The sequence below is a fragment of the Aptenodytes forsteri genome, unplaced genomic scaffold, assembly GCF_000699145.1.
Source record: "Aptenodytes forsteri isolate BGI_AS27 unplaced genomic scaffold, ASM69914v1 Scaffold216, whole genome shotgun sequence".
NCBI lineage: Eukaryota > Metazoa > Chordata > Aves > Sphenisciformes > Spheniscidae > Aptenodytes > Aptenodytes forsteri.
Window position 1 is genome coordinate 730227 of NW_008796114.1, and position 14490 is coordinate 744716.

Consider the following 14490-nt stretch of genomic DNA (forward strand, 5'->3'; position numbering starts at 1 on the left):
GATGTTTTAGTTACTGCTGAGCAGTGTTTACACAGAGTCAAGGCCTTTTCTGCTTCTCACACCACCCCAACCAGCAAGTGGCTGGGGGTGCACAAGAAGTTGGCAGAGGATATGGCCAGGACAGCTGACCCCAACTGGCCAAAGGGATATTCCATACCCCATATCACCATTCCATGTAACATCATGCTCAGTATATAAACTGGGGGAGAATTGGCCTGGGGGTGGCGACTGCTGCTCAGGAACTGGCTGGGCATCAGTCGGCAGGTGGTGAGCAATTGCATTGTACATCACTTGTTTTGTGTATTTTTATCATTATTATTTTCCCTTCCTTTTCAGTCCTATTAAACTGTCTGTATAAGTTGTCTGTATACTCATTGCATATTCAGCCTTACCCCAACTGGCCATGCAAAAGTAGAAAACCTTTGAAACCCATTCCAAGTTATCTGCTTTTGATGGTTTAAGACTTTGCCTGAAGAAGTGTAAAACTTTCACAGCACTGCTTAATAAATAAGGCAGAACGTGCCAGCTATGCCAATTTATATATTAAATCATTTTGCTACACGTATCTCACGTCCTCAACCCCAACATCTAGGCAACCTCTTTACAAACAGACTTCTTTCCACTGAGCTTTGACAGCCATTTCCCAAACACTGATCTCTGGGTTGATCTAGCTCCTCTGTCTTTTAGGGATTTTCTGCTAGTTTTCACTGAGCATCTACTAGTTTGATGCACGTGCTGTATCAACAGAATCTTATCACTTGAGACAACATTTGCCAATATATATATTAGCAAAATGTTGCTTATAAGATAGCCGTTAACAATAAGGGTCTTTTTCAGTTAGGGGCTGCACAAGATTCTGCAAAAAACCTGCAAAGTTCCTAATCACCTTGGGAGAAAATTTGCAGAGGGAATGAACTACCCTACCTCTCCCCCCACGAAAGAAAGACACAGAACAACAGCTCTACCACATCCTCTAACCACACCACTCTACACAATGAGGCAGAAAGCAGAAGTTACTGCTGTGGAACACATGAAGCCAACGAGGCAGCTTGGTAAGTCTCTTCATCACAGCTTGCCTTGGGTGAGGTGGGAAGACATCTCTTTGCTTCCCATGTGCCTTTTCTGTTTTGCCATTGACTTTCACACAGAGATACTTATTCCAAGGTTCAGTTAAGAACTCACCATCCGGAACACCCGGCTTTTCAGTAATCCTGATCTGCCGCTCTGGTACTACAGGCTCCCCTTCTGCATTGCCAATATCTGCAGGGAGGTAAGGCAAGGATTGTATTTCTTCTTCCAAGGATCTTGGAAAATACAGAGGCAGCAACTTCTGGTAAGTGGCCTACAAATAAGAAAAATGCGTGAAGGTCTATCACGCATCCTTGCTCTTCAGTTAAGTAACACCTGGCCTCGTAGCAGGGATCTTCTCAGAGGTTTGGAGGCAAAGTACCACTTCCCTCAATGGCTTATTTTGGGCTGCTACCTGGCAATAAACAGGCAGATAACCTTGATAAAGGTTAACTTTTTTTTTTGTCACACTGGCAAATGACCTTGAGAGGACTCTGCTTTAACCTGCATGAACTCAGGTAGATTGCAGATACTTTAGTTTTGTAATGAAGTTACAATATGCATGGATGACAGACAGCAAAGGCTGCTTATATTAAAATGCACCACTACACACATCACCTTTAGTGATCTGACTGGGAAAAAAGAAAAAGCAACAACCAACCAAGAGAAACCCTCCCCACATGGAGGAAAACAGTGAAAATCTCTACTGAACATTGTAATACTTCATGTGTTCTCTCCAACTGATTAGCAGTTTTAGAACCCCCAACAAGTTAGTTATTTTCTTCATCCAGATGCCACAGAACCTGAACACGGTGTGGGTGTTCTGTCCCAGAACAGCCATTAGCAAGTCCAATATACAAGAGAAGTCAGTGTTCAAACTGCTAGCATCTGTCTGAACACAAATCATTAAATGTCAAGCTTGTTATTTCAACAAGCCAGCAAGCAATGTTTAAGATGTTTGTAGGTGATCTGTGGGCATGCTAAACTGGCCTTTTTAAAGCACAAGGGAAACAGCATTGTGTAAGGAGGAAATCTTGTATGAGGAACTTCCCTTCTGGCTGGCAGATACCATGCAGCACAACCGCATGCTATAACCTCTAGTATTGGTTCCTGTTCATGGCTCAGGAACATGGAAGCCAGAAGTGGAAAGATTCTGAACATGTCCATAGTGACTGCTAAGAGCATAAACAGTACTGGAAAAGATGCTATGCTAGTAGGAGACGGAAGGATGCTGTGGGACCAAAAGTCTATTGATTTGAATGAGAAATCCAAATCCAGCTCTACAATGCAGGAATTAATACTGCTGTAGAGAAGATCAAACATGCCCATGAATTTTGGTGGAATGAACATCAAGGAAATACCTCTTCAAGCTCAGAGACTGCAAACACCACCTTCTCCAGAGTCTCTCCATGAATCTCCAGGAACCTTCTAACTGTGCCTGCAAAGAAGAAGATTAAATGTAGTTAGCAAAACAGGAGGCAAAATTTACACACACGACTACAAGTGAGGAAGTCAGAGTGCAGAACAGAGAGACACATCTCTCTCCTCATACAAAATAGCTCCACAGGCTGTATGCAAGTGTGGATTAAGTGGTAGTTTAACACACCAAATGGGTTGTTGGCCATATTGGAAGTTCCACCTCCACTCTCTCCTGCTTCTCACTTTAGAGATGGATACAAAAAGAGAAAAAGCCTCTCTCATTTTAGCTTACTAGGTATCCCTCAGTCTGTGGAATGTGATTCTATGGCCCTGCAAAATCAAGCCAAATCCTTCCTTTACAGAGTCCTGTGCAAATTGCCAAAGCCAGATATTACTAGAACAAGTCATTGTGCCCTAAGTTATCAGGAAACCAAGATAAGCAAGCCATACCAGAAGCCGGTACAATTCAGAGTCAGCCACACAAAACCTCTGGGGTCAGCTATGCCAAAGAGGCATGTAAAAATTGTATTTGTAAATCATGAGAGAATTTATTTCCCCTATTACTTTTTTTGGACTCCCCCAAAGCTTTAGCATAATCCAGGGACACAGTCAAGTTCCTAAACATTTGCAGCTGAGGGGAAAAAAAAAAGTTTTGTAACCAAGCTCCCAGTCAGACATGTCCTTGTACAGATGAAGTCCTTGAGCTGCAATAATCTTGACACGTCAGGATTTTCAAGTGCTTTCCTGTCAGACTGCCAAGAGAGAAAGTGTCCAGACAAATAGGTTGGTCTAGCAGTATTTTATCAAGTAGCATATAGCCCTACAGAGACAACAGAAGAGAGCAATACAGGAAAGAATTCTACTCTACAGAGAATACATTAGTGAGAGTTCTTCAAGAAACAGTAGTTCAGAGGAAAAAAAAAAACCAAAGAGCTATTGTCAAATACTTCCTGTACAGAAATTCATGTGTAATTGGGTTGACCTGCAACACTACGTTACAGGACAAATGCAGTCGTGCGGTTCCACAGCAAACAGTTTTCTGAACCTCTGTGAGCAGATGTTTTTAGATGTCTCACTCAACAGGCAGATAGGAGAGAATACAATGGACAAATCTGTTTCTCCAGTGTCAGCACCCCTGCTAAGCTGAGGGTAAGAAAGATTTCTCCAGTCAGCTTGCACAGCAAAAGGAAAACCCACTCCTTACAGCTGCAACAACTTTCCTATTGTGCAGGAGTACCATGCAGGAAGGTCCAGGGACTGGGTGGTGGAAAGCAGACAGGAGCAGGCCAATAGAAATGAAAAAGTCAAAAGAGAAAAGGGAAAAGTAAGATCCAGGCAAGTATATAATATTCTTCTCTGAGCACTTTTCTATTCTTTAAGTATTTTCAGCCTAGGAACTTTTCTGATCTGTTTTTAGTAACCTCCTTTTTTTTTTTCTTTAATATAGTTTCCTCTTGAACCCAAACAAGTTTGAAAACTTTTAGCATCTAAAATGCTTTTTGGTAAGAAGTTCCATAAAACAAATAGTGTAAGCATAAAGAACTATTTACCCTTGTTTGTTCTGAACTTTATTCATACTAACATGGTTTGAAGGTTCTTATTTTGGGAAACAGTGAACAGCTGATTCCTATTCACCACTACCATACCATGCATGAGTTTATAGACATCTATCACACTCCATTCAAGTTCTGTGTATTCTAGTCTGAAAAAGACTTTAGCTTACTTAGCTATTTCTTGCCTTTCCCTATTCTTGTTGACCTCCTCAACTTCTAGTTCTACGATATTCTTTTTGAATGTGCAGCTTTAAATCTGTGTTTTGTCCACCCTTTATAGCATAACATTCTTAGTTTTGTTGTGTCTTCCTTAGCTTGCTGTTTTGAACTCCAGTGAGCTGTTGTTTTTGTGGAACTATTACAATCTCAAGATTTTGCTCCCTAGGATTAGCCCATCATTTTGCATGTGAAGGCAGAAGCATATAGGGGTGGGTCAGTGGGGGAAGAATATCACTTTACATTTGGATATGCTGATGACACTAAAATGGCAGATGAAATTCACTCTGTTGCTTGGAGTCTGTCTACAGCTATTCACAGTAAGGCCTCATCTTTGCTATTCTGAACAATTTTTTATTACCAGCAAACTCTCTCACCTCGCTGTTCAGCATTTTTTCCAGGTTATTAATGAATATATTGAAGACTACAAGTTCTAGCACAGATTCCCATGGATCTTTACTGATGGCTGCTCAGAGAAAGGATCATTTGCTTTTCATCCTCCATTTCCTGATCAACCATGGAAGGCCTTGCCTTTTTACAGCCTCTAACAAACTACAGCCCCCTAAAAAAAAAAAAGGGTTTCCCCATATCAACAGCAGTCTGTCAGAGGTAAGTGATCTGTTGGATACTGCCATCCAGTTTACGTCACTTTCCAACAAACTTACGCAGTGCTATGTGAGTTGCATCCTCCAAGGGGTAGCATCTTTTCAGAGAGTTAATGACACAAAATCCTACAGAGCACATTGCCTGTTCCCTGAAATCCAGAAAAACAAATGAATAGAAGGTCAGGTGAGAACAAATGTCTGTCAGTACAGTAGATAACACCAGTACTTTTTTTCCTGCCTCTGTGCAGCAGCAATCCTCTTGCAGGTTTATGCAGAAGGATTCTTTCCTGGCAAGATGTATACATCATTGTATATACACAATGTACATCTCATACATTAAGCAGAGAAGGAGGGAACCATTAATGATTCCACACTGTTTCCTCTTGTGTTTGTTCTCAGATTTCTCCTTCTACCTCAGCTACGCTGTTCCTGCAATTTCTCATATCCTGAATGAAGAAGTTCTTCCCTCAAGCTCCCTGCAATCCTTTCCAAAATACTCTCCTTCCTGTACAGGACTGAGTGAGGAGAAGGAGGGGAAAAGAAAGTGCTCTTTATTGCAAACATTCTCCTGTTCCTCCACCTGACCTATCACTTTTTTTGTTAGAGGTCTGGACACAGACCAAGGTGGCTTACTCAATCCTAGGTATGATTAGACAATCATTGGCCCAGAGTGAAACATACTTTAAGATCAGTAAGATGCTTCCAGCAGACAGCCACATTTTTAGAAGAGTAAAGCAGAGGTGCTGCCAACAGTCATCAGAGGAGTTTGAGCAAGCTCAGAGTTGGCAGACAATTTCACAAGTGTCAAAAGTTACTCTAGAGAATAGATTGACTGAAAGGCACTCAGAATGCAGTAAGCAGAATTATTAGAATTTTTAATTGTTTTTAACATGTTTCAATCCAGACCTGACTTCGCTTGTTACTTCTGAGGCAGAACAAAACTGGCACATACTAGAAGCCTTAGCTGTAATCTTGATTATGAAACGGTTACTATTGCACTGTAACACACAGTCCAGACTTGGAAGAATTGATCTTCCCAACCCTAAGAAATTGTTAAGTGTATTTTCTGACATTGCTCTTGTTCAGGTATTTTTTGTGACTGCTACCATTACAACAGCCATCACAGGAGAAGAACAGAATACAGGAAAGAACACAAAAAATAGAAAGAAAAAACCTGTTAGCTCAGAGGAAGTAGAAAACACCACAGATGAAAGAGGAAAAACTACAAACCCATCTGCAGCCAACTGTGGATTTAGAAATAACCTTGCACCCTGACTCAGAATTTTAGATGACTGTTGTATGAAGGCAGAGGCACCAAATATATGAACTGATACACCAGTCAGATCTGCCTGTGGGTATGTCCACGTGGCTGCAGAGACACATGAAGTTGCTGCTTGAACAAGCTCATTTAAAACTTTTCGCAGCACGGAACCCAATGCAATTATCAATGCTACTTCTCCTCAGAGTAACTGAATGCTGCACAGCTCTAGCTACGCTGTTTCAGGACTTAAACCAGCTCAGATCTCTCTGCACATTTTACCTACACCGCAACACAGATAACAAAAGGCGTGAAGCCACTAATGTTCTCATGTCCTTAACCAAATCCAGTATACATGAGAAGATATTCACAGCCATTTGGCCTCTGTGCAGACCCGAGTATCTAGAACAGATGTGCCACGGATGGCAAACCCTCATGTAAGTTGTTGTATGCTTACTTTGCGAGCTGCAGGACATTACGGTAGCAGCTGTATAGAGAACTCTCGGCTGCTGTGCGATACCGGCTTTTGTATTTGGGTCCCACTGTATGAATGATGAAACGTGCAGCCAAATTAAATCCTTTGGTGAGTTTAGCCTCGCCTGTCCTGCACCCTGAAAAACATAAACACAAGGATAAATGCCAATGTCATGATAAGAAAGCCAGAAGTATTCAAGCCCTTGACTTCCTCCAGAGTCAGACAACTCCATATATAGAAGTCAGTGTTTTAGACATCAAATATTAAGGATAGCATTCTATCTCATAACAGCTGCTTAGTATCACCTAGTCAGGTTGAGGTAGTGAGAGCTGTACTCATTCCTCTCAATTTTAAAACTATGCATATAAGGACAAATCAGAAATTGCTCGAAATGCTGTCTTAATTGCAGTGCTTACTATGCTACATACAGAGCCAAAGGGAGAAATGATTTAACAATGTGCAGAGGACCGATGCACAAATATGCTATACAACCAGCAATAAAAAGTCCTTCTGAATTTAACAACTTGGTTTGGGGAGATTGCTTTTTGGATAGAAGGACTACAAGTCTCCTTAATCAAACCCACCAGCTGTTGGCAAAGCTATTAAAAATAAACAGATCAAGCACTTGTTTCATCTACGCTCCCAGAACAAGGTAGCTGTCTTTGTTTTGCAAGTTGCTTCGTGTCCACAAGGCAGAAATATGAGTCTCATGGAGATCATACTTTCTTGACAGACTAGGTGTCTAGTCTCAAGGCAAGGAAGTTCAAGCAACACATTTAATTATTCCGTTCACAGCACCTTCCAGTTACATACTCTAGGATCATTCACTGCACGCTAACATACTTTACATCTTTGCCTCTTTTTGGTTTTGACTGCTCTTTGGCTATCCCCTGCAAGGTACTCATACTTAATTCCTGTACTTTTTCGCAAGGGAAATCAGTTTGTCAGAACCCTTGATGACTTCCACAGACCTCTCTTTCCCTTCAGTTTGTCAATACATTTCTGATAATGAAAAATCCAGGAACAGCTACTGTGTTTGAAATCTGTTTTTTTCTTCGGCACCTGGAAGAAAAGTCTCCTTAACTCTCCCCTTCTTCACCCAAATCTAGTCTGCTCCAGTTCTGGACAGCTGAAGTACTTCTAGTCTCTCTCTTTCCCTACCCTCAAAGACAAGCATTTTCCACCTTCTCCCTTCTGCTTGTACAGCTGCACTTCAGCTTTCTGATCTGGCTGAAAACTAGTTATTTTCACTGGATTAGCTTTCAACCTGATCTTATAGGTTGCTAGTGCCCATGAAAAGGAATGAGATGTGAACAAGCAGCTGTAACCACCCTTCTGGCAGCAGCACTGCAGTAGCTTGGCTTAAGTCAATCACGAAGCTGCCCACTGAATAGGAGCATTCACCTCTCCCACTCCACTCTGTTCCTTGTGGTGCTCAGGCAGGCTACCAGCATGCATGAAAGCATATTTTGTGGCAAGAGACATTCCAGGTTGAGAATCTCTCTTACTCAAAACTTTAAGCATGTCTTTTTAATGGCAACAACACATTGCCTTTAAGTCAACATCTTGTAAACTTTTTGATCCAATAAATCACATCATTAGCTTCTATAGACCTCCACCTTGTTTCTTCTGGGTTAATCAGAAGGAATATAACAGCATACTAAAACTAAGCATACTCTTCTGAATTACTGCACATCCTCTAAGACACCTCAGCTCAAGAGAGCAACTAAATAAGCATAATATGGAAAAAGTAGAAGCTAAAACCAAAACACTTATCAGATACCAAGTTACTATTCTTCTTCTGTGGTCCATCCAAGTCACACGACTCGAAAAGAGCAAGCAAAGGCCTGTAGGAAAAACTGTCTTGTGAACAAGAATGAAGCAAGTTTGACTGAGGTATAGTTGTGAATTCAGTAGGGAAACTAATAAATTCAGACAACCCGATGTAGCATCACTAATCTCTAACTACACTTACATCACACTTAGTACTTCCCAATGCCTTCTGCCTGGAGATCTCTACAAAATCTATAAAACTAAAATGAACAGCAAGTATTACCCCTATTTTAAGATACAGGGTGAGGTGATCTAGAAGAGTGAGCTGCACAGGTCAGGGTCTGTGGCAAAACTGGGAACAAAGTCAAGATCTTATTTTTTTTATCCAATGAGATTTTAAACGTTAGAACAGTTTCTCCCCAAGTTTAAAATGGAAAGTCTGAATCCTCCGTATAAAGTGTGCAGTGGAGTAAAAGTCTCACTGGAGTTGGAAGACTACTTTGCATTCTGTAACATGCATTGCTGTTACAGAAGATCTTTATTAGACTGCAACAAGTACGTGTTGATAGGCAAGCATATATCAATAGCACTTCATTTGCAAGCCTGGACCCTTGGCTGTAGTATTTCTGTGTTAATCAAAACTACACACTGTTCCCAGGAATGCCCAAGTTAGCTAAGCCTTAAAGAAAGCACAGGTCTTTGAAAGGTCAGCACGTCACATGCTTTAAGATCATGATTTTTCTTGGAGTCTATGAAATATGAATATATACCAAGCAGCAGGAATAAAGCAGCAGAGAACTAACTGAAAATTACCACTGCACCCATTTTACAGCTTTAGTGCAAAGACCATACATTCACTTCTTCCCAAGAACATTCCCCTATGAAAAAAGTTCAAAGTTAAATGGGAAACAGTGCAAAAAGGAGGCAGAGGTGACAAAAGAATCATAAACTAAATTTCTTAACTAAGCTCCCTTTCACTTCTGCTACCATGACAAACACGTTAAGGGTGCACAAAAGCCAAAGCTGTAACCCAGCTTCTCTTCCCTCCCCCATGCAACGCGCCAGTAAAGTGTCACAGAAGAACTGATTCCTGAAAAACTCTTGTCACAAGATTAAAAGGAAACTGTCATGTATAGGGAGTTGTGAACCTGCAGAATGCATTAGAGAGAGAAGACATCAGTATCATCACAGGGGTGAAGGATGCAAAACCACATATAATGCAGCATGGTAAAGGGGAATTTAAGAAGCTAAGCCCAACTTTTACAAATAACTCCCTACAGAGCTGATAGATCTCAAATTTTAGGGACTCCTTGAAATGTTGTCCTCTTCCCACCTCACAGTGCACACAAGAAACCCAAGTTTATTTTAGAAGAGTTCTGGTGTACATAGCAGGCTCTTAACTATTCTATAACATCTGCTGTATTTTAACAGTTGCTTCCACCCAAAGGACACACTGACTTTTCCCTCTCCTACGAAATGGTTACTCTTCCTCCTGTTTCACTTCCAGGTTACTCATAAAAAGCAAGCGGAATCAGCAAAATACGATTTTATAAAAACAGAGGATGTCTATTCAATTGTATTTTAAGCTACTAAGAGTTTGTATTAGAAATATTATGGCTCTTCTATCTGTTTTGTTACTAAACGATAAGGAGATAGAGCTGTTACCCAAGAGAGTGAGCAGTACTACTCAGGCATCAGTTGGGTCTCCGAATTCAGCTCAGTACCATAGTCACTAGAAATGTGACTTCTTAACTGCAAACTATATCAGACTTCTGTATAATCTTGGGTAACTATAAACTCTTTGTTCCTCACACACAAAATAAGCAAAGTCTTCATCTAACGGGGACTGGAAATAAAGCATTTGTAAATTTCATTATCAGCCATAAACCCTGTTAATAAAGAATCTAGGTAAAGCAAGTCTCATCCAGTTCCAGAATAGCCTTCTATTAGGGATGGTCTTGTAACTTTCTAATAAAACCTTTTGTTGTGCAGAAGAGACAAATGAACGGAACAATTTAAGTAGTCACTAAGACTTTATTTAGACATGCGGTGTTTTATCAATCCATCTATTATTGCCATAGTTTCCTGAAAGACTGCGTGTGTATATTAATAGCCTGAAAGAGGATACACAAAGTGTATATTAGAACCCACTTAATTTCTGCAATGATGAACTTCAGTTCCTGTCTTCCACAGTGTATATACACTGAACAGAATAAGAGCAAAATGTACAAGATTGGCCCCTCGAGTAAAAGCTCTGATAAGCTAACTACTCTAAGTGGCTTCAGATAACAACGGGAATTATTGTATCAAAGTAAGCACTCAGCAACTCGAATATCTGCCACAGATTTTCAATGAATTGTAACCTGAACAGCAAAAAGATGAGACTGGATTGGCATGTATTTCCTCCATTTATTTCACATTAACACCAAATGTTGGGGGGGGGGAAAAAAGCTATACCTTGATTTTAGTTTATGCCCAAATCTCAATGCTTTATACTATGCAAGGACAGTAGATTTCAATACAATAAAAACATCTCCAGTCACTTACCTTTGAGCTTCTGGAGTTCATCCCTCAGGTCAGGCCCAGCATGCATGAATATACTTTCAGATACTGGATTCTTATCAGTGAGAGACTCATTACTGGTATTTACTATGGCTGTGCAGTTCAATAACGCTACATCTCCTTTCCTGAGGAAACAAGGAAACAGTTTATTGCAGACTAAATGTAAGATTAAGCAGGATATTCTCAAGTAAGTGCTGACAAGCAAGGAAATGCCAAGTTAAAGGAAAAGCATTAACAGCACTCCAGTGCCCACATAGCGTAGTGTACCCTGACACGCTCTCCATGCAGAATCATCCTTTGCCTCTAACTGATGAAGAAAGACCGCATGCAACCCGTCATTTCCTTAAAAACTCCCAGCCTCAACAGTAACTTAGTAGTGATGTATGTAGAAAAGACAGTGTTGTAGTTGTACGTAGGGCAGTTTAACCAGCAGAACATGCGAAGCAACGTGCTAAACTGATGGAGTGTAATGTGTTCCAAAAAAACATGTATACTTTCTTGGAGATAAGAGCACAGTCCTTGTAGTATATTACTTTCAAGACTTCAACAATTTTTCAACGTATTTTTTTTGGCTTGCTTACACACTATTCAGAGCACCTTACTGCTACTGCTCTTCCTCAGACCACTGAGGATCTAGAGTGACACTGCAGCTAGACAAGTTTTCATTGCTTTTGTTCTGAAATTGTGAACTCTCAATTTGATCACATTCATTCTGCTGTTCAAGGATCAGACATGCAGAAGATAAACAAAGCAGAGATGTACAAGAGACAATGGAGTAGCAGAACTCTGACCTGCTTTTTGTCACAGCAGCAGCCATTAGAGATTTTGGGATCAAAGCGCATAGGAAGGGAAATAAAGATTCCCACGCACAGGGAGAGAGTCAAATAACAGTTTAAATTGCACACATTTATTATACCCAAGCCCAAGTCATAAGACATGTTTAACCTTTTACTTTTCTCTTTCTTTACTTAATCGGGTTCAGGAAATCCATGAATAGTCCCATTTCCTGCATGTATGAACCAGAAAGAGGTTCAGGCTGATCCCTGAATCTGCGTCCCTGAGAAATCCTTCTCTCTTCATATTAACAAAGAGTTATTCATCTAGAGAGCAGGTTCAAGTGTCTGAGTTATAGGAAAGAAAAACTGATTGAGTTCACCTCAGCACACTCTACTTTATCAAGAGATTTTGGTAGAAAACCTTAGAGACAGAAAGCAGAATGGAGAGAGAAAGGAAGGAAGGGAAAAAAAAAAGAGCCCAAAGCAAGCCACAAGAACCACATGAAAGAAAGAAATACTGATCTAAACCAGAAAAGTGAAAGCAGAATAAAGCCAGCAAAAAAAGAAAAAAGCTAATAGACAGCAAGTATATTTTTTCAAAATTTAAAAAATTGTATCAAAGTGCCCAATTAGGTTTTGATATTAAGAACACAATATGACAGTAGGAAGTACAGCTCCAGTCTGCTGCATCAAGGAATGCCTATGAACATGCAATTTATAACCTACGGTGGAGCAAATCTCAGACTTGCAGATTTACAGTGAACAAAAAAATTATTTTCTTCCCAGACCTGTAATGTTTGATTCAAGAAAAGAGGGCTTGAAGGCTTCATGCTATAGCAGCGATTGTTGTATGAGGCAATGGGATCCCGCAGTAAATGGAGAAGTGATGACGAACACACCAGAGCCATATGGAACTTACCATAAGATTATTTTCGCATTGATGTCTTTCCTGTATGGAAAAGGTGATCTAACATCAACTTGAGCTTTTTCAACAGGATTTTGGTGAGAGTCCAGCTGCTTAGCCTCATAGGCATCAGTCCAGCCTGGCAGACTGTCAACATCCACAAATTGGGAAGGAGCACCCAAGGGATCCATGGAATGGAAACAACAACTCCTTTCCTCTGCTAACTTGTCACACTGCAATTCTCACTGGAGTCTTCCAGGTGCTTTAGAGGAAGAAAATCAAACCAGGTCACCAGCTGTTCACTGAAAGTAATTCCTGTGGAGCCAGACCCTTCACAAGACTGCAATGCAATTACAGCTAGCAGAAAACAGACAGATTTCCAACTCAACCGCTCTCTCTTTCTGTTTTGTTATCTGTATGCAAAAAGGCAAGACAAACCTTTTCCAATAATGCAAGATGAAAACACCTTTGCTATTAAGTTGGTCCAACTGGCTTGTGATCTTGCATTTTGAAAATGCTGAACACAAATTCCCAAGTGTAGAAAGGACCTTAGTCTTTCTGAAAATTATCATTTCTTTATCTAAACAAAAAGCAAATTTGTAGCAGGGTATGTATAATCTATCCCTTCAGAGATTTTGGTCTAGCCCTGGGTCATATTTAAAAAAAAACAAAAACAAAAACAATCCAACTGGCTTGTGATCTTGCATTTTGAAAATGCTGAACACAAATTCCCAAGTGTAGAAAGGACCTTAGTCTTTCTGAAAATTATCATTTCTTTATCTAAACAAAAAGCAAATTTGTAGCAGGGTATGTATAATCTATCCCTTCAGAGATTTTGGTCTAGCCCTGGGTCATATTTAAAAAAAAACAAAAACAAAAACAAAAGAAAATACATCCCCCCCAAACCACCACAATCCCAAAAACCCAGAAACCCTAAACGCAAAAAACCCCTTACAAACAAACCAATGAAAACATCCTCTCTGTCCCAAATTGTACCCTTGCAGTTCAGTGAATTCTGAAGCACCGCAAATAAGACTTACAGTTGCTTACAGTCATGCGCTTAGGCACAAAACCCCTTCACCCAAATAGCTTTTGCAAGAAAGAGAGCGAAGTTGTAAATTTGAACGCTGGCACAATGAACCTGCAGACTGAACTCTGCCATCTGACCTTTTTTTTTTCAAAGGCTGAGACGACACTGGTTGCTAGATTAAGACTCAAACTTGCCAGAACATACTGTTCAATTGCCAGCACATAACGCCCAGGCTACTACATTTTTATTGTAACTACTAAACCATACCCGTGACTTAAGCTAGCACAAATGCACTCACATAAGTAACTTCAGTTTGCCACATACACACCTAGTATTTAACCTTTTTCACGGGTTCATAATTGATAATAATTTTGAAAAGATAGCATCCACAAGTGGTAACTCTGAAACATGAATTATAAAGTATATTCATTAGCTAGGGAAAAAAAACAAACCCCAAACATCCAAACTCAAACTGAGCAGTAATAAAGGCCGACACTAGGACAAAGATGGCCGTAAGAGCATCTAAACACGAATTTTGCCATGAAGAGCTGGGAGAAAGGCAACGAACAAGAAGGTAAGAGCAGTTAGAGTGGCTCCAACCAAAAGCTCATCTACGACGGTGTCTTCCCCCTGATGAGCAGCCAAAAACAGGGGCCTAAGCACGAGGGTAAGAGGCAGACCGAAGAAAAGGGGTGCACCTAAGCTCCTCCGGGACAATCCCCCCCCCGGCCGTTGCCCGGCGGCCTCCTGCGGCAGAGGCGGCCCTGCGGGGACGACGGGCTCGGGACGCGGAACACCGCGCTGCGAGCGGGAGTCGCGGCGCCCAAAGCCCCCGGGCGGCGTGTCACGCC

The 14490-nt window shown here is 40.8% G+C and overlaps 1 protein-coding gene across 2 annotated transcripts in view; it reads right to left on the bottom strand.

Annotated features, from left to right (window-relative positions):
• Positions 1 to 12871, bottom strand: part of GDAP2 (ganglioside induced differentiation associated protein 2) — a 24951-nt gene extending 12080 nt beyond the window's left edge. The window contains exons 1-6 of one of the 2 annotated variants that reach the window (XM_009287087.2): positions 12625 to 12871; positions 10915 to 11054; positions 6577 to 6730; positions 4922 to 5010; positions 2430 to 2506; positions 1183 to 1342 (exon numbers count right to left, since the gene is read on the bottom strand). In XM_009287087.2, coding sequence (XP_009285362.1) covers positions 1183 to 1342; positions 2430 to 2506; positions 4922 to 5010; positions 6577 to 6730; positions 10915 to 11054; positions 12625 to 12800 — 796 coding nt within the window. In that variant the 5' untranslated portion in view covers positions 12801 to 12871. The remainder of the gene's footprint in view (positions 1 to 1182; positions 1343 to 2429; positions 2507 to 4921; positions 5011 to 6576; positions 6731 to 10914; positions 11055 to 12624) is intronic. The other variant, XM_009287089.2, reaches the window with a different exon arrangement.
• Between the last annotated feature and the right edge of the window lie 1619 nt (positions 12872 to 14490).